This window comes from Carcharhinus amblyrhynchos, chromosome 14 (genome assembly GCF_965287045.1).
Source record: "Carcharhinus amblyrhynchos chromosome 14, sCarAmb.v2.hapA, whole genome shotgun sequence".
Classification (NCBI taxonomy): domain Eukaryota; kingdom Metazoa; phylum Chordata; class Chondrichthyes; order Carcharhiniformes; family Carcharhinidae; genus Carcharhinus; species Carcharhinus amblyrhynchos.
In genome coordinates this window covers 1744935-1770814 of record NC_137337.1, presented here as the reverse complement: position 1 = coordinate 1770814, position 25880 = coordinate 1744935, and the positions used below count along the sequence as shown (strand labels likewise).

Sequence of the window (25880 nt, the reverse complement as noted above, 5' to 3'; positions counted from 1 at the left end):
GAAGGGCAACATGTTGGCTGTGTTCTTAACTGATCAGAAACATTCCAGCTTGAAAAAAGCAATCCAAAAGAAACCAGCATTCAATTATTTATTCAAACTGTAATATATAAATGTGTAGTATATTAAGAAACTGCTTGGAAAACAATAGGAATTAATAAATAAGAAGTAATAGTAAGGACCTTATGCCAAATACGCATGAGTAAATGAATAAATACTGTTATCACTAATTTTACCACTACTGTCATCACAATTTTACGTGAGCATAAAATATTGCAAGAGTCTGAAAACGAGAATCTCATCAGCCAGATTTTGTGTTCTGGTTTCTCCACCTCTTGATGGCTGCATAACGAGGCTCTTGCTCAAAATAGTTCGGGATCCTTATTTCAATATATTAACATATGATTAACACCTTATCTCCTTGCATGTGTTTTTTTTGGGGGGGGGGGGGCGGGGGGGGGAGAGAGAAAGAGAGACAGAGAGAGAGAGAGGAGGCAAAGGTGCGCACTGATCTTGGGATGCCCAGTGCTGCCAGCTTTTCCCATCCCGGCTCTACCAACATGATACAAGGTGATGTTAGATTGAACCAGGGCAGAACTTACTCAGCTAATGGTAGGACGTTAGGAAGAATCACAGAACAAAGAGATCTAGGGGTACACATTCATAGCTCTTTGAAAGTGGAGTCGCAGGTGGACAGAGTGGTGAAGGCGGCATTCGGTATACTTGGTTTCATCGATCAGAACATTGAATACTGGAGTTGGGACGTCTTGTTGAAGTTGTACAAGACATTGGTGAGGCCACAGTTGGAATACTGTGTGCAATTCTGGTCACCCTGTTATAGAAAGGATATTATTAAACTAGAAAGAGTGCAGAAAAGATTTACTGGGATGCTACCGGGATTTGATGGATTGAGTTATAAGGACAGGCTGAATAGACTGGGACTTTTTTCTCTGGAGTGTAGGAGGCTTAGGGCTGATCTTATACAGATCTATAAAATAAGAGGCACAGATCAGCTTGATAGTCAGTATCTTTTCCCAAAGATAGGGGAGTCTAAAACTAGAGGGCACAGGTTTAAGGTGAGAGATATAAAAGTGTCCAGACAGGCAATTTTTTTCACACAGAGGGTGGTGAGTGTCTGGAACAAACTGCCAGAGGTAGTAGTAGAGATGGGTACAATTTTGTCTTTTAAAAAGCATTTAGATAGTTACATGGATACAATGGGTATAGAGGGATATGGGCAATTGGGATTAGCTTAGGGGTTTTAAAAAGGCATGGACAAGTTGGGCCAAAGTACCTGTTTCTATGTAGTAAACGTCTACGACTCTATGCCTTTGATTTGACTTATTATTGTCACATGTATTAACAGTGAAAAGTATTGTTTCTTGCACACTATGCAGACGAAGCATACTGTTCATAATGAAGAAAATGAGAGAGTGCAGAATGTAGTGCTATAATCATAGCTGGGTGTAGAGGAAGATCAACACAATGCAAGGCAAGTCATTTAAAAGTCTGACAGCAGCAGGGAAGAAGCTGTTCTTGAGTCGGTTGATACGTGAGCTCAGACTTCTGTATGTTTTCCCCGAAGGAAGAAGGAGGAAGAGAAAACGTTTGGGGTGTGTGGGGTCCTTAATGATGCTGGCTGCTTTGCTGAGGCAGCAGGAAACGTAGGCAGAGTCAATGGATGGGAGACTGGTTTGTGTGATGGATTGGGCTATATTCACAACCTTTTGTAGTTTCTTGCAGTCTTGGACAGAGCAGGAGCCCATACCAAGTTGTGATACAACCAGAAAGAATGCTTTCTGTGGTGCATCTGTAAAAGTTGGAGAGTTGTAGCTGACGTGCCAAATTTAGTCTTCCGAGTACGCAGAGGTGTTGTTGGGCTTTCTTAACTATAATGTCAGCATGGGGGAACCAGGAAAGTTGTTGGTGATCTGGACACCTAAAAACTTGAAGCTCTTGACCCTTTCTAGTCCCTTGGCTTGAGCCAAGCCTGCAAATTTTGGTTGCAAAGAGTGCTGCATTACCTAGCAAGAAAAGCTGGTTTTGCAGTCAGTGAGCTGCTGCACGCTGGTTTCATTGCCTCAGCCAGCACTCTGTACAAAAGTGGGGAAATTTGGCCCAAAGGCTAAATACTAAAATGAGCAATGGGGTCCAATGAAATCAATCTGTTAAACACTGGGTATTAAAGATAAATCAATTAGTGCTAGAAAGATGCTGCTGTACAATAAATCAATTCTTAACATAGATCATGGAAACAGGCAAATTATTTACTCGATGTGCAAGGCAAGCATTGAGTTATAAGGACAGTTCAGACCCTATTCTGAAGTGCTCTTACATTAGCTTTAATACAGGTCTGTAGTTTGCTAGGCCATTTCAGATGGCAGTTGAAAATCAATCACATTGCTATGGGTCTGAGGCAGATGTAGGCCAGACTGGATATGCACAGCAGACTTCCTTCCCTGAAGGACATTTGTGAATTAAGTGGGTTTTACTGTGGGGGGAGAAAGAGCGGGGAAAGGGGAGTGGAGAGAATTGGAGGAATAAAGGGAAGAGATCAGAGAGGGGGAAATAAAGAACCGAATGATTAATTTTGTAAAAATCTGGTGTTTCGATTGAACACTGAGCAGAGGACTGTGAAAGATTAATTTAAAAGGAAGGATAGAAGCTTTGAATACTCAAGAGTTTTGTATCTGAGTTAAGGGGTCGTGATGATTTCCCCAGTACTCTGGCACTCTTGGGCATGCATCCGAGTATAGTCATCACATTTCCACAAATTAAGAGAAGAATTATCATGGAGTTCTAGTGTCATGCCAATTTTCAAGAATGTTGTAACTTGCTCCTCATTGTCAGCGCTGAATTTGGAGATAATTGTTACACTGGATGCATGGTTACGCCTTGGAAAGATTCACTGACAGTATTGGCATTGAAACAATTTTGGCTATTAAACTAGGCAATGAGGAGGTCCTGAAAATACAATCACTGCCTGCAGCATAAACACATCTTGGCCTTTCCCTTGTGACTTAAACTCACTGTTCTCATCTGATCAGGTTTTACATGCAGTGTTGACCATCTGTCTATCTTGTTCATTGGAAGCACAAGTTTGATTGGCTGGTAACTGGTTATAAAATGAGAGAGTTAAAATTGTACAATTCTTTTTGTTACTCCCTATTGCAATTCTACAGATATCCTGCACGATGATAGAGTAACAGCTGACTGGTGTAGAGTTGTGAATAAATAGACACACAAGTAATTTGTGAAAAGAGAATTACCATGGAAACAAATGTGTTCGGTAAGAGTGACCCAGGAGACCAAGGCACAGCATGTGTTTGATTAGGAGTACAGGGACACATCATAAAACGCCTCAGGACACACAGGTTTCAGAGTACAGGTTGAGAGGTTAATAGCAGATTGCATTTAATTGACAGGTTAATTGGATAGGCCTGTTCCCCTGCAGCTAGCCTATGGCTCTTACCGTCTCTCACCGCGGCCATTCCTGCGATGTGGGCTTGACTGACTGCGATGGGGTGATGACGAGTCCTTCTTCCTCTCGCGGGTAGGGGATGATGGCACAGCTGCTCCCTTCATCACCTGCAGCAATTGGGCAGGGGACAGGGGGTGGGGAGAAAAAAAAACCCACAATACTTCTTTGTACAATGAAACTGGTTCATTGATTTTCCAGGCTGACAAAGGAACTTGGAGCTTTTGTAAAGTCTGGCAGTAATCACCCCCAAGTGGGTATGGGCACTGCTTTTCTCTCTCAGGTTCTAAACTCTCTCCACAAAGTGATGTCTCAGCATGATTGAGGCAATTTGGGAATGCTATTTGCCCCTTGACTTATTCTTCTAAGTATACCCAGCAAGAAGCAATATCTCCAACTATGAAACCAAATCAATAAACATCATCAAAGTGATGTATAGTATTTTAGACCTTATTCTCTCTCTGCGAACATTAATCAGCTTCTTTAGAGTTATACAATATCTCCTGACCCCCACTTGAAGGTTGGGGATCCACACTTGCTTCCTTACAATACTGTTCTCCAATATCCTGAAGATTACTTTACTCTACTTCTCCCACAGTGGGCAGCACAAGGATTCTCAGCCACTCCCTTACCTTTAGCCGCATGTCCCGGGTGTGCCTCTCCAGTTCTTTCCTCAGCTCCTCACGGCTTAGCTTCTCTATATCAATAACTGAATGTTTCCACTCGATCTGCTCCACACTGTGGGGGTCATGGGACACATACTGTCCAATCTTGACTTTCTTCAGTGTGTGCCAGCACTTTCTGTAGGAACTCTCAAACTCTAAGATGAGGTCAATTAAAGTCCTGCACACAGGCGGTTTAAACATCAGGTCCTCACGTCGACTCATGCCCAATGTTCCAAAGCGTCCAGCGTAGTGGATTCCAAGCACTATGTGGCGGAAATAATTCCCTGAGAATTCAGTTTTGAAGCTGATGGGAAATCTCTCTACTCCAGGCATACTGTTAGTGAGGTAACTGACCACAAATATAAAGGAAAATACATGACCGGCCTTCACCAGAGCTTCAGGACATGGAGGGTGGAATTTAAAGACCCTTCCAGTGTTAAGTTTGGTGGCAGGGCACATATAATTAGTCGGAATGGTGATGGGTAGGGACCTTGCCACTTTCCTGCCTCCACGTCAGTTAAGCCTGCAGGAGGAGGACTCATGGATGGCTCCCCATCTTGCCTGTGAGTTGAGGCTTTCTGTTTGGTAACACAAAAAGTAAACCAGGCTCTCAGGGGGTATCCCTCAGTCAAAGGCATTCATTGCCTGATCAAGGGACTCAGCATCGAGAAGAAATGTTGGTAGTGGTGGGGACAATGTACACTGAGCCAATCAGCAGGGGGTGTTCTTGCCCACGTTTGACCTGATGTCATACGACATCCAGAGTCAATGTTGAGGATTCCCTCAGATGCTGGCCCATAGAATACATCCAGGAGTATAATGGAATCTCTGTTGTTTCATAGTTATTTTTTTCATTTATTATTTTATTATTTATTATTTTCATTATTATTTTCATTTGAGTGAGAACAAACCAAGTTTCTCCAACCTCTCCTCATAGCTAATGCCCCCCATGCCAGGCAACATCCTGGTAAATCTAGTACCTAGATGTACCCCCATCATCCTTTTAAGCATTATTTCATAATTCTCTGGAATTCTCTGCCCGTTGAAGTGGTGGAGGCTGCCTCGCTAAATATTTTTAAGACGCAGGTTGATGGGTTTTTGATAGGAGAGGGGATTAAGGGTTATGGGGAGAGGGCGGGAAAGTGGAACTGAGCAGCGACAGATCAGCCATGATCTTATTGAATGGCGGGGCAGGCTCGAAGGGCTGGATGGCCTACTCCTGCTCCTATTTCTTATGTTCTTATAGCTGCAACCTTTACTTGACAACCTCTCTCTCCACCTTCTGTGTAAAAAATCTTCCTTGTACATCTCATTTAAACCTTGCCACTCACCTTAAACCCCAGTAATTGACTCTTTCACCCTGGGAAAAAAAGCTGACTACCCACTCTGCCCCCCATAATCTTGGAGACTTCTATCAGGTCGCTCCTCAACTTGCGTCATTTGAGCGAGAACAAACCAAGTTTCTCCAACCTCTCCTCATAGCTAATGCCCCCCATGCCAGGCAACATCCTGGTAAATCTAGTACCTAGATGTACCCCCATCATCCTTTTAAGCATCTCTTTAAATACACTTTTTCCCTGTGGGGAATAGTGGAAGGATTGCCGAGCTGCTTCAGGATTCCATTATCACCGCTTCCCATATGGTTATCTGCTCCTGCAACTCACCAGATACATTTGCCACATTTTGTGTATTTACACACATGCACTGCAAACTTGAATTAGATCTTTCATTTCCTCTTTGCTGACCCCATATAATACCTTATTATTTTTTGCTCTGGTACCATAGGTCTCTCCTAATCCTTTGTGCACCATGTTTCTCCTTTCCAGGGAAGATGTTGCCTGGAACCCACTAAAGCTTATCGCAGGTAGCGGAATGTAGATGACGTAGACTTTGTCTCTGCTTTGAGTAGGACTGTGCCTTGAACTGCACAAGGCCACCTAGGTCCTGCCTGTCCTGATGCGGGCAATAAATTCCACTTGCCTGCAGCTTATTTTTCCAGTTTGTTTATAAAGAAAAGGATACATCCCTAGGATCACAGCTTCCAAGCATTTTATTGGTAGAGATTCTCTAATCATTTCTCGTGCAAGATCCATCAGGCTGTAAAACAAGAACAAAAAATATTGAATTGATTTCAAAATCTAAATTATTTTGAGCAAATGCTCTTTTGCAAAATGATCCCATCACTGACATCACTTTATCTCCAATTTCTTCTCTTGGCTTTCTGCCCAAGAGATCGCTGGCCTTGCATTCTTGAAACTCCGAGGCAAATCAGATTCAATTATTTTCCCTCTCCTTCTCAAAAGAAAGCTAGGCAACTGATTTACAGAGTTAGGGTTGCTCGTTACAGAATACAGGCGGCATGGCAGCACAGTGGCTAGCACTGCTGCAAAGACCTGCGTTCGATTTCCGGCTTGGGTCACTGTCTGTGTGGAGTTTGCACATTCTCCTCGTGTCTGCGTGCGTTTCCTCCCACAATCCAAAGATGTGCGGGTTAGGTGGATTGGCCATGCAAAATTGCCCCTTAGTGTCCTGGGATGCGTAGGTTAGAGGGATTAGTGGGGTAAATGTGTGGAGTAGTGGGGGTAAGGCCTAAGCAGGATTGTTGTCAGTGCAGACTCTATGGGCCAACTGGCCTCCTTCTGATTGTAAGGTTTCTAGGATTCTGTGAAGTGAATTGATCCACAGGAGAATTAAGTAGCATTCCCAATTCCAACATCAGCTGGAAAGTTAGACCTTTGCTAAAAATACAAAAAAGACAAACAAGTGAAATATACAAACAGGCAGTAAAGCCTAGAAGTATTATATACGGAAAAGTGAGTAGCTAAAGAGATCTTTGGTATCTTAAGAGGGTAAGATTGGGGAATTAATGGGAAACTAGGAAATGGCAGAAGCTTTGAACAGTTATTTCATATCTTCGCAGTGGAAGATACAAAAAGCATCCCAAAAATAATTGAAAATCGAGAGGCAAAAGGAGAGAGAAACTTAGAACAATCAGTGGAAAAAAAAGTTGTGGGAATATTAATGGGACTTCAGGCTGATAAGTCACTTGGACCTGCATCCTAAGAAGTGGCCACAAAATTAGTGATTGTAAACTTCCAAAATGTCTGAGACATTGTAAAGATCCCACCAGATGGGAGAAGTACAAATAAACACCTCTATTCAAGAAAGGAGGCAGACAGAATGCAGGAAACTATTGGCTCATTAATGTAACATCATCATGAAGAAAATGTTAGAATCAATGATTAAAGAGATGGTATGCAGAACATTTAGACAATCATAATGGCCCATAATGTATGTGGAGTGGCAATGTGGATCTCCACTCCATTCCTACTTACTTACCTGGAAATGAAGCCATTCCTTTCTCAACCAACATTCTGACTCAGGCCAGGGAGTCCGGTGTAATGCAGCGGGTCCCTGAGACCTTCTGTAGAGAGCTGCTGAGTTAGAGGTAAGAAAGTCACACTTGACGATGCCGTAGAGCAGATAAATTTAATGGTCCAGCCATTTTGAGAAGCCAGAGGAAAGGCAGGTTTGTAAGTAAGTGGGTTGGCTTGGAAGGTGGGTCAGTTGAGCAGTCAGGGGGTAGTGTCCCTTGGAGGTTATGTGGCAGCAAAGTGCAGTGCTGATGAGGCCAAACCCGGAGTACTGTGTACAATTTTGGTCTCCTTATTTGAAAAAGGATATACTGGCACTGGAAAGGCGCAAAGGAGATTCATCAGGTTGATTCCAGAGTTGGCTTATGGAGGAGAGACAGAGTAGACTGGAGCTATTCTCATTGGAATTCAGAATGGGTGGGGGTAGGGGGTGGACAGATGATGGAAATATATAAAATTATGAAGGAAGTAGATTAGAAGCAAGGAGGTTGTTTCCACTGGCTGGTGAGACCAGAACTGGGTGGTGGGGGGGAGGGGGCATAGCCTCAAGGGGGAGCAAATTTAGGACTGAGTTGAGGAGGAACTTCTTCATGCAAAGGGTTGTGAATCTGTGGAATTCCCTGCCCAGTGAAGCAGTTGAGGTTACCTCGTTGAATGTTTAAGGCAAAGGTAGATTGGTTTTTGAATAGTAAGGGAATTAAGAGTTACGGTGGGCAGACGGGTAAGTGGAGCTGTGTTCACGGGACAAATCAGCCATGATCTGATTGAATGGTGGAGCAGGCTCAAGGGGGCGGAGGCCTACACCTGTTTCTAGTTCTTACCTGTAAGATATGATTCTGCGAGTATGACTACGTCAGACTGCTGCTAGATTAGTCTGATGTGGATGTGCCGGCGTTGGACTGGGGTAAACACAGTAAAAAGTCTGACAACAACTTTTTACTGTGATTAGTCTGAGACAGCTCTCCCAATTCTGACACAAGCCCTCAGCTGTTAGTAAAGTCTTTATAGGGTCAACGGAATTGGGTTTTTCATTGTCGTTTCTGGTGCCTCGGTCGATGTTGAGTGGTCAATCTGGTTTGTAGTGATCGAGTACAACCAAGTGGCTTGCTGGGCTTTTTCAGAGGGCAAGTAAGAATCAACCACATTTCCATGCGGCCTGGAGTCATATGTAAGCCAGACAAAGTGAAATTGGCAGATTTCCTTCCCTAAAGGATGTCATTGAATTAAATGGGTTGAACAAAGAACAAAGAACAATACAGCACAGGAAACAGGCCCTTTGGCCCTCCAAGCCTGCACCGCTCATGCTTCCAACTAGATCATTCGTTTGCATCCTCCATTCACAGTCTGCTCATGTGACTATCCAGGTAAGTCTTAAATGATCCCTGCATGTCCACCTCTACCACCCTACTTGGCAGTGCATTCCAGGCCCCCACCACCTTCTGTGTAAAATACGTCCCTCTGACATCTGTGTTGAACCTTGCCCCCCTCACCTTGAACCTGTGACCCTTTGTGTTCGTCACCTCCGACCTGGGAAAAAGCTTCCCACTGTTCACCCTATCCATACCCTTCATAATTTTATACACCTCTATTAGGTTGCCCCTCATCCTCTGTCTTTCCAGGGAGAACCACCCCAGTTTACCCAATCTCTCCTCATAGCTAGGACCCCCCCATATCAGGCAACATCCTGGTAAACATTTTCTGTACTCTCTCCAAAGCCTACACATTCCTCTGGTAGTGTGGCGACCAGAACTGGATGCAGTATTCCAAATGTGGCTGAACCAACGTTCTATACAGCTGCAACATCATACACCAACTTTTATACTCTATGCCCCGTCCTATAAACGCAAGCATGCCATATGCCTTCTTCACCACTTTCTCCACCTGTATTGCCACCTTTAAGGATTTGTGGACCTGCACACCCAGGTCCCTCTGTGTGTCTATACTCCTGATGGTTCTGCCATTTATTGTATAGCTCCCCCCTACATTAGTTCTACCAAAATGCATCACTTCGCATTTATCTGGATTAAATTCCATCTGCCATTTCTCTGCCCAATTTTCCAGCCGTATTCTCTGACAATGTTCATCACTATCTGCAAGTCCAGCCAACTTTGTGTCGTCCGCAAACTTACTGATCACACCAGTTACACCTTCTTCTAAATCATTTATATATATCACAAACAGCAGAGGTCCCAGTACAGAGCCCTGCAGAACACCACTAGTCACAGACCCCCAGTCGGAAAAAGACCCTTCCACTGCTACCCTCTCTTCTCTGGCCAAGCCAGTGCTCCACCCATCTAACTAGCTCACCTTTTATCCCGCAAGATTTAACCTTTTGCACCAACCTGCCATGAGAGACTTTGTCAAACGCTTTACTAAAATCCATTTAGACGACATCCACTGCCCTTCTCTAGTCAATCGTTCTTGTCACCTCCTCAAAAAACTCAACCAAATTTGTGAGGCATGACCTCCCTCTTACAAAACCATGCTATCGCTAATGAGATTATTCCGTTCTAATGGCTGTTACGAAAATTGCCAATGATTTCATCATTACATTTTTAACTCCAGATGTTTTACTGAGTTTAAATTCTGCCATTTGCCTTGGTCCACAGAGCAATATCCTGGGAATCCAGCAATAATACTGCTGCACCACTGCCTCTCCTAGAATGTCAATAAAATTGCAAGAGGAGACAAGGTAAGTCTCAAGGATAAGATGAAATGGTGGAGGCATGAGGATAGGTGGAAGAGAAACTTTATTGACACTAATAGATACGAGTTCAGAGCTAGGTTGGGAATAGCCTTAAGGGAAATTTTGTCTGGTCAGCTAAGGGAAAAGGAGAGAAGATGCTGAGGCAGTTGATGGGATCTGACAAAGAAACTCATGAGCTTAATGCACTTAGAGGTATAAGACTCTCTTTGTCACGCCATACAACCTCAGTACAATGCTCTCAGTTGTAACATTCTCCCTGTTGCCCCCCCCACACTCAGTATAATGCTCTCTTTTATAAAACTAGTTACAAGGCTATTTACTACAGTCTTCTGAATTTTTAAAGTGACATTTTATACTGCTTCAATCGAATTCAAGTATACAACAAACTTATGGTTGGCTCCCACTGATTAATTATGAGGCAAGCACTTGCTGCTTTTAGTGCTTTGAACAGGCTTGCCACGACCTGCCAACAGCACAATTTTGACCAAAGGGTTGTTTATCAATGACACTCTGAACAGATTATTGCCACTTACCCAGTTAAAGGTCGATTCTTCTTAATCTCAAAAAATTGTGTCCCAGTGTGATTGTACCTGGATTGGATAGTTAAGTAATTTAGTTCAATGTGCATGGGAAAGAATCCTTGAATATAGCAGGCACAATAGTCACTGCAGAGTACAGGGCTTTGTGAATGTCTACTGTAGACTTCTGGGGAGAGATGTGATCATATAAGATTAACAACAATTTGATATCCTAGCTCTTGAATGAAGGTTAGAACATAAGAACATAAGAAATAGGAGCAGGAGTAGGCCATCTAGCCCTTCGAGCCTGCCCCGCCATTCAATAAGATCATGGCTGATCTGTCGTGGCTCAGTTCCACTTTCCCGCCCTTTCCCCATAACCCTTAATCCCCTCTCTTACCAAGAACCCATCAACCCGCTTCTTAAAAATATTTAGCGAGGCAGCCTCCACCACTTCAACGGGCAGAGAATTCCAGAGATTCACCACCCTTTGAGTGAAGAAGTTCCTCCTCAACTCCGTTCTAAACCGCCGCCCCCTTATCTTGAGGCTGTGCCCCCTAGTCCTACTGTCTTTTTTGAGCGGGAAGAGTCTCTCCACCTCTATCCTATCCATCCCATTCATCATCTTATACGTCTCAATGAGATCTCCCCTCATTCTTCTAAACTCTAACGAGTACAAGCCTAGTTTATTCAGCCTCTCCTCATAGCTCAATCCCCTCAACTCCGGTATCAGCCTAGTAAACCTCCTCTGCACTCCCTCCAGGGCCAAAATATCCTTGCGCAGGCGCGGCGCCCAAAACTGCACACAGTACTCCAGCTGCGGCCTCACCAATGCCCTATACATCTGCAGCAAGACCTCCCTACTTTTATATTCAATCCCCCTCGCTATGAAGGCCAGCATCCCATTCGCCTTCCTGACCACCTGCTGCACCTGCAAGCTGGGTTTTTGCAACTCATGCACAAGGACCCCAAGGTCCCTCTGCACCGTCGCCTGCTGCAGTTTTTCGCCACGTAAGTAATAGTCCTTCCTACCATTCTTCCTACCAAAGTGGACCACCTCACACTTGCCAACATTAAATTCCATTTGCCATTTCCTGGCCCATTCGCCCAGCCTATCTAGATCCTTCTGCAGACTCTCCACACCCTCCGCACAATTTGCCTTTCCCCCAATCTTGGTGTCATCAGCAAATTTCGACACCCTGCACTCGGTTCCCTCCTCCAGATCATCTATATAAATGGTAAATAGCTGAGGCCCCAGCACCGACCCCTGGGGCACCCCACTAGTCACCAACCGCCAATCCGAACAGCACCCATTGACCCCCACTCTCTGCCTCCTATTTGACAACCAATCCTCTATCCATGCTAACACCCTACCCCCAACTCCATGTCCCCTGACCTTCTGCAATAACCTCTTGTGAGGTACCTTGTCAAACGCCTTCTGAAAATCCAGAAAGACCACATCCACCGGTTAGGCAGAATTAAATCAGTTTGACAATCTTCAAACCTAATTTACTTTCCAGAATTCTGAAGAGGAGTCATAGTGGGCTCGAAACATTAACTCGGTTTCTCCCTCTACAGAAGCTGCCAAACCTGCTGAGTTTTTCCAGCACTTTCTATCTTCGATCCGCAGCCACAGTATTTTGCTTTCACTTTAGAGGTAACTTTAAACCTGGAAAGGTCACTGGTTTGTCCTTAACTGGAGTACTGCATCCAGTTCAAGACATCGCACTTTTGAAAGGATGTGAAGGCATTAGCGAGTGTGCAGATAAGATTCACAAGAATGGTTCCGACTCTATGAATAAATGAGATGGATTGGAGAAGCGGAGAATGTTTTCCTTGGAGAAGGTCGAGAAGATTTAAGGTGCGGGGAGGAAAGTACAGAAGTGATGTTAGGGGTAAGTTTTTCACTCAGAGGGTGGTGAGTGAATGGAATCGGCTGCCATCAGTGGTGGTGGAGGCAAACTCGCTGGGGTCTTTTAAAAGACTTCTGGATGAGTATATGGGGTTTTGTGGGATTGGGGGTTATAGATAGGTCAATAGATTGGTAGGTGTTGATGTGATCGGCGCAACTCGTGGGCCGAAGGGCCTGTTTGTGCTGTAGTGTTCTATGTTCTATGTAAGAGATTTTATACAGCTATTCAATATCAAGAATGATCTAGGTAAATAAAGAGAAACTGCTCCAGTAATGGAAGGATCATGAACCAGAGGGCACAGAATTAAGGTAATTGGCCAGAAAAACCTCTTCAAGCAATGAGTGGTCAGGATCTGGAATGCCCCGCCTGACAGTGTGTTGGAGGCAGGTTCAATATAGGCATTCAAGAGGGAATTGGAATGTCTGAAAAAGGAATAACAAGCAGGGCTTCAGGGAGAAGATAGAGGAGTGGCTTTATGTGGATTAGTCCTGCAAAGAGCCAGCACATACATGAGGGGCTGAATGTCCTTCTTATATGCTGTAATCATCTATAATGATTAGATTTATTATTGTCAAATGTATTAGGATACAGTGAAAAATATTGCTTCTTGCGCCCTATACAGACAAAGCATACCATTCATTGAGAAGGAAAGGAGAGAGTGCAGAATGTAGTGTTACAGTCATAGTTAGGGTGCAGAGAAAGATCAACTTAATGCAATCCAGGTCCATTCAAAAGTTTGATGGCAGCAGGGAAGAACTATTTTTGAGTCGGTTGATACATGGCCTCCAACTTGATCATTTTAGAATATCTGAAATAATTTATCCTGATGTGAAAGGTTAAAAAAAAACAGGAATTACTTTGACTGTGGTCTGGATCAATCTCATCAGAGGTACCACTTTGAGAAAGTCCAGAAAGTTAAGAAGTGATGGGTAAAGCAAGATTCAAGGGGAACATTTAAGCAAGAGTGGCTGCTTTGGATGATGATAGAGGACATAATTATGATGAAAACTAGGTTAACAGATTGGAGAAAAGCTAATAGATGGGCTGAGAACAGAACTAGGGAAAATAAAATGGATAAATGTGATGACAAACAATGATGCCAACAACAGTGTTAAAACACTGTTTCAAATGGATCCCAAAGTGCAGGAAAATAGATTCCATTAAAAGCAAGAAACAAGCTGGTGGGACTCCATGGATAAAGACATAATCATAGAATCTTACAGTGCAGAAGGAGGCCATGTAGCCTATCAAGCCTGCACTGACCACAATCACATCCAAGCCCTATCCCCATAACCTCATGTATTTACCCTACCTAGTCTCCCTGATACTAAAGGGGCAATTTAACATGGCCAATCCACTGAACACGCACATCTTTGAACTGTGGGAGGAAACCGGAGCACCCAGACGAAACCCACGCAGACACATGGAGAATGTGCAAACTCCACAGACAGTGCTGAGAAGCGAACTCAAACCGGGAATAAAAGAGAATAATTCAGGGTTTGGAAAGAGATAACTTTAAGTAAACACTTCAAAGTGAATACTAGAGAAGTCTAGATAAAAAAATTAGCAAGGCAAACAGCAGTTATGAAATTAAATCAAGGACCATGAAATATTAAAATATTTTAAAGATACACTAATAAGGAATGCTATGATAGGAATAGGACCATTAAAGGATCAACAAGATAATGCCTTGGATAACTTAGGGAGATGGCAAAAGTGTGAAATAATTATTTTGCTTCAATTGAACAGGTGGACAAGACATTGAATGATGAGATGAAGGCATTTAAAATAAAAAAGGATTTTTTTGCATCATGTCTGGAAGGACTGCATTCAGGTATTTTAAAATTTAAGGAAGAGATGGAAGAAGCTTGAACTTAATAATTGTCAGAAAAAAGTGTCATGCCAGAGAACTGCCAGACAGCTGATGTAAGTCCAACATTAAAACAGGCAGACAGAACACGGCTGGGGGATTATTGACCGGTTAGCTTAACATCTGTGGTAGGAAAAAAATAATGGAATCCTTACTAAAAAAGAGACTTGAGGAACCTGCAGAAATTAGAAATATAATGATGAATATTCAGCATACATTTTGAAGGGGAAAATCTTGCTTGGTCAACCTTGCTGAATTTGTTGAAGTGGTAGAGAGTAGACAATGGTAATGTAGTATTTCTAATTGATGTAAAAGTTCAACACAGATAAATTTTAGGTAGTGTGTTGTGAGGTAGAATAATCACTTAGTACTTGGAAGGGGCAAGTCTAGGTGGAGTACAGGATCAAGGGTTCTTAGAATATGAATACACAAAATTGCTGAGTTGTATCATAGGTTGGCAAGGCCACATTTGTGAAACTTGGTTTCATTTCTAGGAGGGACAGAATTGAAAAGTAGAGAACTTATGTTAAACCTATATTGGACATTGGTTTGAGCAAACTCAGGAATACTACTTGCAATTCTGGTCATCAAACATAGAGACAGTGCTAAAGATGCAGAAGTGTGAGGCTAGACATGTCAAGAAAGGATTGATAGGGCTGGGTTGCGGGATGACTCAAAGTTTTTAAAATTATGGAACGGATACAGAGTATGTTTCTTCTTGTGGGAAAGAGCGTATCTAAAGGCCATCAATATAAGATATTCACCAAGAAATTCATTAGGAAATTTAGAAGAAAATGGTAAGAACATTGGACTTGCAACCACAGAGTGGTTGAAATGAATAATGTTAGATGCAATTGAGGGGAAGCCCCAGAACCCCTCTGAGATCACTGTGATCGCTTCAATAAAAAACTATTCCAATGGTGGTATTTAATGGAAGCAAGAGGCAATTAGAGAGCAAGTGAAAGCTCTGCATTGCCGGTGAGCGGGAAGGCCTGCTGTAATGAGCATCAATCAGGCACTTAACTGAACAGCAGCAGGCCTTCCCAGGATCAAGGACAAAAGGGTTTATGTCCCATTCATAAGAAATAGGAGCAGGAGTAGGCCATCTAGCCCCTTGATCCTGCCCCGCCATTCAATAAGATCATGGCTGATCTGAAGTGGATCAGTTCCACTTTCCTGCTTTCTCCCCATAACCCTTAATTCCCCTGTCTATCAAAAACCTATCTACCCATGACTTAAAGATATTTAGCGAGGTAGCCTCCACCACTCCAATGGGCAGAGAATTCATTGGAAGTTGCCTGCCAAATAAAACTAGAGTTCTTTGGCAGCTCAATCACGGAGATAGTGGTTACTGCCTGTACTATACCTACTTCAGGCCTACTATTGTTACTGGATCATAGGGAGAAAAGGGCTTCACAGGTCAGTGCTCAGGGTCCTTCCCCTTTTCATGCTAGTTCGTCAAATCATGCACCCTTTAACAAGAGGACCCCCCCCCCCCGCCCCCACACTGATCCCTAGCCCTTGCCACACTCCTATGCCCCTCTACCCTTCACAGGTTTGCTTGCCATGCTCCCTGCATGGCGAGTCCCCTGCCTGTTGCTAGATTAATATTAGTGGTGGCTGAATGAGGTCCTTAAGTGGGTATTAATTGTCCATTGTGGTATCTCAATTGGTAGCGGGGCAGGAAGGTTGTCCACTGGTCTTCTCACCATTAGCTCAATCATGTTGAAGGCGAAGAAGCAGCAGGGTTCCCATCCGCCACCTGACATTAAATTCCACCCCAAATGTTTCTCATGATACTCAGTGTTCATCAGGTTTGATCTAGTGCAAAAATAATTACAAATTAAGTGAAATGTTGCCTTGTCAGTGTTAACCAAGTCCGATTTGATCATAAACAGGAAGAGGTCATTCAGCCTGTTAAGCCTACTTTATCATTCAATAACATCATGGACGATCTGATTCTAGCCTTAACAGCACTTTCCTGCTCCCCAATAATCCTCAACTTCCTTATTAGATAAAAAAAATTGTCTCGCTCAGCTTTGATTGAGAGAATTGGAGAGTACGGGTGTAGGAATTCAGCAGAACACCAGTGTTGTGTCACCAAGCACTCTTTATTGTGTAGCAAGACTGACCCCATTCCCGTGGATCACAGCGAGGTGAGCTAGTTCAACACTTTGGAACCTACAACCAAAGTCCGGGTGAAATAACAGGGGTTTCCTATTGAGCAAGCCTCCACTTGATCAATAAAGGATCTTGTACTTTATGAAGTCTATGGGGAGATCTAGCAACAATCTCCGGTGGCCATCATAATAGCAGGTATCAATTCCACTCCTCTTCACTTGCAGGTGAATACTCTGCCATGGAGCAGATTTCAGAGAAAGAGATTAAAGTAGTACAGACATTAACACACAGATCTTGTCCCATTTACAAGTGAGTTTCTTTGTTAGAGATCTGGTTCCAACTACCAGAGATAGCGCAGCAAGATTCAACTGTCAGAACCAAACCATTGAGTAAGAGAGTGACACTATTGTGCCTTAGCAGATTTCTGCAATAGATCGGAGTTCAAAACACATTTTGTTCACCTTTATTGTTTATGGGAGGCTATTGTGTGCCGAATGTCTGCCATATTTCCTACATCACGACAATCACATTCACAACGTGAAGCATTCACAAATATTTTGATGCAATAAAAACTAGGTTAAAGAAAATACTGTCACTGCAAAAACAGGAATAATAAAAAATGGGCATTATCCAACGATCTAGGAATGGGCTGCTCACGTTTTTTGTTTCATTGTACAACAATGCAAACTAAGAATATACAAGAACTACTCCTTTTATACAACTTCAAAGGCAAGGCCACATGTGATTTTTTTTTAAGAACAAGATGAGAGGACTTTTTCAGGCATTATGTTCTGGGAATATGTGGAGCAGTCTAGGCAATGCTTTACAAAGAAAAACAAAATGCATTTAGCATCTTGCATTATCTGATAGCAGAGAGGCTTTGCCTGCAAACCAAGAACGCATTAATGGGCCGTGGCCTTCCTGATAATCTAAAGGATACTGCAATTCCCTGGTGTATCTCTGTATGGCTTCCAGGCGGTCAGGGACAAGCGTGGACAGCTGAAATGTAGGCACACATGGCATCGGAACCTGAGAGTATAGGAAATATGAAAAAAAGATGTATATATAAACAAACATTCAGGAGTTTCTCCAATGTTGCAATGGATAATGGCAGTGTGTGGTATTAATTCTTACAGAATATTCCAAGGTTAATCCATAATATTTGTTGAATTACAATGACATTAGTACCCTTGTACTAGGAAGGAAAACAAAAGCAAGGCCTCCAAACAACACACCATTCTCACTTGGAACTATACCGCTGTCACTGGTTCACAATCCTGGAATTCCCTAACATCACTGAGGGTGTACCTACACCACATGGACAGCAGAGGTTTAAGTAGCCAGCTCATCACCACCTTCTCAAGGGCAATTAGAGATGGGTGATAAATGCTGGCCTTGCCAGTGACACCCACATCCTGTGAAAAGAATACGAGAAAGTGCATGTGAACAGTTAAGTATAAACGTAGAATCATATAAAGTTTATGGCACAGAAAGAGGCCACTTGGCCCTCATGTCCAAACTGCTAAGTTCATGTTTAACTGTAAGTGCTGAATAAGTTTTGAATACTCATTCCCCAAGATGATGCACAGATAAAATGGAGACTTGGAGGTTATTTGAGAGGGAGCTTCTGAAATTATATATAAGCAATAGCTGGCATGTTCAGTGAGAAAGGGAGTGAAAACAAATAGAATTGATATCTGTCCAAGCATCTTGCTCTGTGCACTTAGCATTCTGAGTGTCTCACTATCTGTATGAGGACCATGGAATCTTGGACAATATTCTACCACTATCCACTTATAACCTTGTCAGAATAAACACTGGATTTTCTGTACATACAGCAGAACTGGTGTACGTACAGAATGGACAACAGACTTCTTCATTCACACATCACTGAGCAAAAAGAACTGAATTGTTGGTACAGAAATGCTCCATTGTTAGTATGTTCCTGCCCTCTTCCTCGTACTGTCCCCTATCTGTATTTCTTCAAAGCAGAAGGTTGCAAATTTGAACATACCTGGGGAATGGATCACAGTCATCCTCAAACAAAAATGTGACATTTTTCAGTTTTGTTATCCAAAATCACCTACTCAAGATCATCTTCGAGTGCATGGCCGACTCCCACTGCAAACACATTTTCCCAATCCCTCCCATTCCAGCATCTTCAAAATGTTCTAAATGCTTCAAGTGTATTTGCTGTTGTACTGAAGGAAATGTGCCAGCTAAATTTTTATCGCAAGCTCCCACAAACTGCAGTGATTGATCATGACTACATAATTCAATAGGGAGAATTAGTTACTTTGCAGGTCAGGTGCATCCATGGAGAGGAGATACCTCTGAAAGAACAACATTTCCCCCATTGCTGAACTAGATTATACGATCAAGCCTCTGAATTGAGACCACACTCCATAGGATTAAAAGGCGAGTGCGCTACCCAATATACCAAAGCTGAAACCCTGGTCCCAACTTCCCCTTCATTGTAACCTGGTCCCATTAGACTGAAAACTGTAGTGAATGCTCTTTAATAATTTCTTTCATTCATGAGATCTCCTACCAACTAGACTTACTTAACACCTTATGCCATTTTTCTCAAACACCTTCTTCAAATCCCTCTGTCTAAATTTATTCGTTCTCACATGGGGTGTGAGCATTGCTGGCAAAACCAGCATTTGTTGTTCACTCTGCATGCTCTTGAGGTGGTGGTGGGATTTGCACTGATGTCTCTAGAAGTTCAATCTAAACCTGTTCACTACTAGTCCAGTATAACTGCCACCATTCTATTGTTTTTTTCCCCTCTCTTCTCATCTCAGTTTTCTCAAAACCCACTGAACATCTCCTTCCACAGTTCAATCTGAATTTTCTATTTCCAATTTTGAAATGACTTGCAACATTTGTTATGTTAACTGGAACTACATAAAGGCAGGTTGCAAGAGACAAAAATATCTTTGCTGAAGTGGTAACATTTGGAATGATTTGGTAAGGTAGTGGAATTAAATTCTAAAAGGGAGTGCAATTGGATATCAGGCTGAGTATGAAACTTAAGGGTAGAATGAGGCAATTTCATCTTTGGGAGCACGTTAGCTGTGCCAGTTAGTTATACAATTACTAATTTACCCGGAGATCTGCAATAAATGACTGCAAATCATGTAATTCAACCCACTTTTTTAGACTGCTAGTCAAAAAAAATAGTCAGTGGATTTTCAGGACACTAGAGGTTAAATACTGGCCTGAGAAAAGAGAAAATCAACCTTGATTCTCTTACCACTCTCCTGCAACCACCCACATGTAGAAAGCATGCTTCTGTGGATGTTGGTCAAGGAGGGAGAGGATTGGGTCTGGCTGTGATGCTCCCATAGTCAATTAGTTTCTTGCTGCTTAGTCAACTCAAAACAAAGGATGGCCATTAAAGGATCCAAAGACTATACTGCAGCAGAAATTAAATTCCTTCAAAGAGGATGAAAGGAAAAGAAAGTCTAACAACATTTAAGAAAGGGTTTTTTTTTCAAACCTCTGAAAACTGACATGACCTCAAATATAATCAGATAAAAAAAGCTAAGAGTAAACAAATAGACAACAATCAGTGGGTGAACATCCAAGGTGAACTTTGGCTAGTTATTGTTCAATTATACCAACAGGAGTGTTTGTCTCCGACAGTCCACTCCGCGTGTCAATCACTTTTTGCACAAGCAGTTTCCAGATATTAGCTCAAACCTGTAAAAATTTAGTTTTAGGACAGAATTCCCATTGTGCTACTTTAGCAATTGAATTTAAAGAGAAGACCAAATGCATTGTCTTCGGTTTCTGCCTCAAACTCCAATTCCAATTCCCTCCCCAGCCACCATCACAGGATTCTGAACTGAGCTTCTGACCAAACATTCTCACCAGCATAAAGACAGCCCCTTCGACCTCCTCAAATCAATGGAAATCAGGGGAAAGCTCCCTGCTGGTTGGAGTCATTCTGAACACAAAGGAAAATGGTTGTGGTTATTGGAGGTCAACCATCTCATTTCTAGGATATCGCTGTAGGAAGTTCCTCAGGGTAGTGTCCTAGTCTTCAGCTGCTTCATCAATGATGTTCCTTCTGTCATAAGTGGAGATGTTTGCTGATGCCTGCACAATGTTCAGCACTATTCACAACTCCTCAGATATTGAAGCAGTCCATGTCTAAATGCAGCAAGACCTGGACAATATCTAGGGTTGGGTTGACAAGTAATTTTCATATCCAAGTCCAATTATTCATCAAAACAGTCAATGTTTACCTTTTCTCCTGCTCCCCAGAAGTAGAAGTATCTTGAACCTGGTTTCTTTCAATAAAATCAGAATGATTTTTTACTATAAACAAAGCTTCTTTTAACAGGTTGCAAGTATGGGGAAGCATAACTATCTGTTTCTTCCCAAAGATTTCCCCCATTACACATATGCCACACACAAACAGGTAGAGTTTCTCTGCAGAGATGGTTGATACAAACTAAAGCATCAAATTCACAGAATCTAGATGGATTTTGTGGTGTGAAGATGGGCCACTCCAGAACATAGAATCCCCAAAGTACTGAAGAGACCATTTGGCCCAATGAATCCGCACCAAATCTCTGACAAATCAACACAGGCCCTCTCCCCACCTGAGTTGGACAATAAATGCTGGCTTCGCTAATGATGCCCACATCCCATGAACGAATTAAAAATAGGTATCTCATCTCCAACTCTGCCTCAGCTCATGTGGTCCTCACCAGTCTTCATAAACTTCAGCTCATCCAAAAGTCTACTGCCCTATCCTGAAGAAGATCCCACTCGAGTCATCCCGGTGAATGCTGATCTGCACTGATTCCTGATGCCAAGATCTCTAATTTATTTTTAATTGATTCATTTTTGGGATGTTGGCATCACTGGCTAATCATGGTGTGGAGATGCTGGCATTGGACTAAGGTAAACACAGTAAGAAGTCTCACAACACCAGATTAAAGTCCAACAGGTTTATTTGGTAGCAAACACCACTAGCTTTCAGAGTGCTGCTCCTTCATCAGGTGAGTGGGGAGTTCTGATCACCAAACAGGGCATAGAAGGCACACACTCAGTTTACAGAATACTGATTAGCATGTGTTCTATCAGTATTCTGTATTCTCATACATCTGCTGCCCTCTTACTTCTTGGTGGTTGAGGCTGCAGGTTTGATGGCACTTGCATACAAATCCTTTGATAGTCTTGTCCTTCCTATTCCTGTCACCTTCTACAGACCACTGCACCACCTCCTCCCATCACCACACTATGCCCCTTCAATTCTAGACTTCTAAGTAGCCCTCTGTACAATAGCACCATATTGTCAGTCATAATTTCTGGCATCTGAGCCTCATCTTCTCAGATTCCCTTCTTTCACCTCCTCTGAAACTCTCCTTTAAGGTCACCATGTTCTTCAGCTTGCTGTGTATTTTTGGCCGATCATGCTTCTACATTAAAGGCACTACGTAATTGCAAGCTGTTGATATCCTGATTGAAAATTTCAATGGATGTTTTCCACTCATTTAATTATCTCACATCCACTCATAAAATTACCTCTCAAGCACCTCACTTTCCAGGCTGAAGACTCCAAGTTTGTCCAACCCTTTGTCCTGATTCAGATCTTTGACACTGGGGAATTAGTCTTGTAGCTCACCACTACACTGCCTCCAGTGCTCAAAGGTAGTGATCTAGATGGGACACCATGTTCATAGGCGTGGTCTGATATTTTGTACCTACTTTCCTGACTTGTACATGGTGTTCAGCAATGTAGTCAGATTGTTGTTCTGAACTAAGTGAACAGATTAAGTGCCCAGTCTAAAAAAAACACCTAGGCCTGCATATAATGGTTTTCATAAAAATACCCTGTTCTTTTCACTAAACTGACCAGTTAGAGACATTCTAACATTTGCAACGCTAAATGCCACAGAATTCATCATCAGGTGAGTAACAGAACACAAGTGGATTTCTTTTGTCACACAGCAAGTACAGTTTGCATTGGATGTTCCTGTGTCTGACAGTGGTTTCCATCTTCCCTGTGTATACCGATTATCATCCACACAAAAAAAAATCACATTACGTGAGAAAATTGCACAAAGATCTGCATTCTTTTTTGTTCTCTGGATTGAACTGTGAACTCAATCCAGAAATCAATGGCAAACATTATGACATAATACCTGGATGAGCACAGCAGCTACATCAATAACCCTACATGCACAAAGTTCCTTTATGCAGTTCACTACTGTGGAAGTCAGCCATGGGTACCACTTTACAAAACAGGGAGGACAAAAAAAGAAAATATTAAAAATAGGGCGAGGCATACCAGAATGCCCTTGGCTAGGAACTGAGGAAGAGTATAATACATTGGATCGTAAAGAGTACAGGTTGCAATGTGCACAGATCTTCAACATGAAGGTGACACAAAGCTTCTAATTAAGCTGGGAAGTTTCAAAGGAGAACCAATTTAACAACCTCACAGCAGTTGAAGTAAATCAAACACAAAGCTCAAAAGTCACTTAATTTGAACATTTAAAACTCAAAAGCTTAATGTTTTGTTTCAGCCTAAAGTAGCTTAAAACTGAATACCATAATTTAACATTCAAAACATCCATTCTAAAAATGTGGCTTGGATTGTTCATTGAATATGCAAATCCAAACCACTGGACACACTAATTCACAAGCTTACTGGTAGGTTTAAGCTGTTGAAAGCTGTATTAAGCACACAATTTCAAAGTTGGAATGAAGGAATCACCTTGGGGAGGTACGGCATTCCCCGAATTCTTTGCACCATCGTCTCTCCTTCAGGGTGGATCTTAGCAACATGCTTCCACATCCTATCCCAGGTAGCCTCATCGACCGGCAGTCCCCCTCGGTTTATGTAGAAAGGAACCCCTTCATCCCGGAATTCCTCATCACCATCCTCATCCTGATCCTCTTCTCTCTGGGGATGCCTCTCCACATTGACAGGTCCCACGCTGGCTGACCTCCTCCTAACAAAGGAAGCATCTCCTCTCCCCCCTGGCATTGCTGATGCTTTTAAATATAAAAAGCCTCTCTTCTTCCTTCACTTACTTGGACATTAAATTCACACCACAGATCAACATGATTCAGTGCAAAAATAAAGAATTACTGAGTTGATTTAAAAACTGCAGATGCTATCTTGTGTTGCCAAGGGCTGTACCCTATGCAATGCCCCTCCATGCCTGCCCAATACCAGTCCCCCAACCCTTCGCTCCTCTCGCTTTGTATCCACTCGCTCTCCGCTGGCGTCATTGCCCCGCCCACTCGCTCCTTCCCCAACTCCCATTGGTTAGTCAGACAGGGAGGGGGAGGGAAATGCAACACATGCGCATATCCTCCTCCGAGTCCTCCATGACGTAACGACGCCTGCCTGCCTGCCCCCCCCCGCCCCCCGTGGATAGGGCATTGGAAAGACCGGCCGCCCCCACCTCCCCAGACGGGACCTCCTCCCGGGGGATGTGGAGGTGGTTTTATTCAGTTTCTTTTCCTTTGATGTACGGGGCCGGATGGTGTTGGCATACACACTAAAAACATTTGAACTCTCGGTCTATGCTATCAACTGTTAATCACATGTCAGCTTATTTACGCCATTTGACAGGCCGCACCAGCTGCATATTCCTGGACATTATTTTCCTGTCGCAGCATCGTCCAAGCTCTCAGCCCAATGCCTTGATGTATCACTTGTTCCAGCAATATTTCACTTTCTACCTCGCTATCCGATGATAACCATTTTCTTTGATCCTGTCAGAACAATGTTGAAAGCTGGAAACGCGCGCGCGCGCTGCTACATGGCGCAAGCGCATTCTGGCTGTCAATGCCCAGGCTCGGCTTTGCGCAGGCGCATAATTGCTGTCCGGCTAGGGGCCGGATCTTTGCGCACACTCTCTGGGGCTATCGAGAACGGGCCCTTCGCAAGCATAGGCGCACCGTAGAGTTTCTGCACCGGGCCCGGGCTGTGCGCAGGCGCATTGTAGCTCTTTTGCACCCGGGCCGAGGGGTATTGCGCCGGCGTATTACGATCACTTGCAGCGGGGGCGGGGGAAAGGGGAAAGGTTCTATGGCGCAGTCGCAGTACAGCGTGCCGGAGTGCCTGGCGCAGGCGCGCTGGGCTTGGCGGGCGGGCTAGCTGGTTGGTAAGGGAACGGCGCTGAGGCTGCTGCAGTTACCAAGGGAGACGATGTGAAGCTGTGGAGAGCCAGAGAGTGTCCAGTTGGGAATATCAGCCAGACACCGGGGAGGAAGGAAGGAAGGAAGGAGGGAGATAGTGGCACAGGTATGGCAGGAAAAGATGATTTCCCCAACCAAGGGGTTGCCTGGCACTTTCCATTTGAAAGTGTGACAGGTGAAAGTTAGCCCCAGGCTGGCGGTTTGCTTAGGCCCGGGGAGCGGGCCGGGCCGGGTCGTTTCGTTCTCTGCCCAGCTCGGTGCAACAAGAAGCCGCCTCTCACTCACTCACATTCCCTGCTCCATTCATTCCAGCACTAGCTGCTTTACCCCAACTGTGGCATCGGAAGACCTGTCCTTTATCGTTGGTTCATTTGGCATTGAGTATTCCTTCAAGCTGCATTTGATAGTTTTTGCACCAATTTATGTGGTATAAACATGCATGTGTGTATATAGGTATTTTATGTATGGTATGTTTATGGTGCATCTGTGTATATATAACGTAGTAAGTTAAATTGAGGGTCGCTTCCAGACCCATTCGATGTCTTATTACTAGAAGACGATTTTATAAAGCTGTTTTACAAAAAGAATTGAAGAAAAGCCTGGTCTGCCATTCAGTATAATCATGGCTGATCTTGGGTATCAGCTTCACTTTCCTGCCCATTCACCAGATCCTTTGCTTCCCTGGGAGACCAAAAATTCCTTGGAGACCAAAGAGGATTCTGAAGATTCACAAACCTTTGGGTGAATTAATTTCACCTCAAAACCATAAGATGAGGGAGCAGAATTAGACCATTTAACCCATAGAGTCTGCTCTGCCGTTCAAAAAGAGCAGGACTGATCCAATATGATAATCTTCAAATCCATTTTCCTGCCTTACCACAATAACCCTCGATTCCCTTACTGATTAAAAAATCTGTCTATCCCAGCCTTGAACATACTTAATGACCCAGCCCTCTGCAGGTAAGAATTCCACAGATTCATTCCTCTGTGAGAGGAGAAATCCCTCCTTTATTTTAAATGGGTGACCACTTTTTCTGAGATTATGCCCTTGGTTCTAGACTC

General features: G+C 43.2%; 2 protein-coding genes across 6 annotated transcripts in view; one reads left to right on the top strand and one right to left on the bottom strand.

Annotated features, from left to right (window-relative positions):
• Positions 1-24401, bottom strand: part of vash1 (vasohibin 1) — a 31527-nt gene extending 7126 nt beyond the window's left edge. Inside the window, exons 1-6 of one of the 2 annotated variants that reach the window (XM_080202147.1) lie at positions 24257-24401; positions 17584-17672; positions 10755-10811; positions 6163-6237; positions 4108-4489; positions 3470-3585 (exon numbers count right to left, since the gene is read on the bottom strand). In XM_080202147.1, coding sequence (XP_080058273.1) covers positions 3470-3585; positions 4108-4489; positions 6163-6237; positions 10755-10811; positions 17584-17672; positions 24257-24277 — 740 coding nt within the window. In that variant the 5' untranslated portion in view covers positions 24278-24401. Of the gene's footprint in view, positions 1-3469; positions 3586-4107; positions 4490-6162; positions 6238-10754; positions 10812-17583; positions 17673-23382; positions 23881-24256 lie in introns of those variants that run through there. The other variant, XM_080202146.1, reaches the window with a different exon arrangement.
• Positions 24402-24779: 378 nt separating this feature from the next.
• ttll5 (tubulin tyrosine ligase-like family, member 5) overlaps positions 24780-25880 on the top strand; it is a 291222-nt gene continuing 290121 nt past the window's right edge. For all 4 annotated transcript variants that reach the window (XM_080202142.1, XM_080202144.1, XM_080202141.1 and 1 more), the window contains exon 1: positions 24780-24924. The gene's annotated coding sequence lies outside the window, so the exon portion shown is untranslated. The remainder of the gene's footprint in view (positions 24925-25880) is intronic.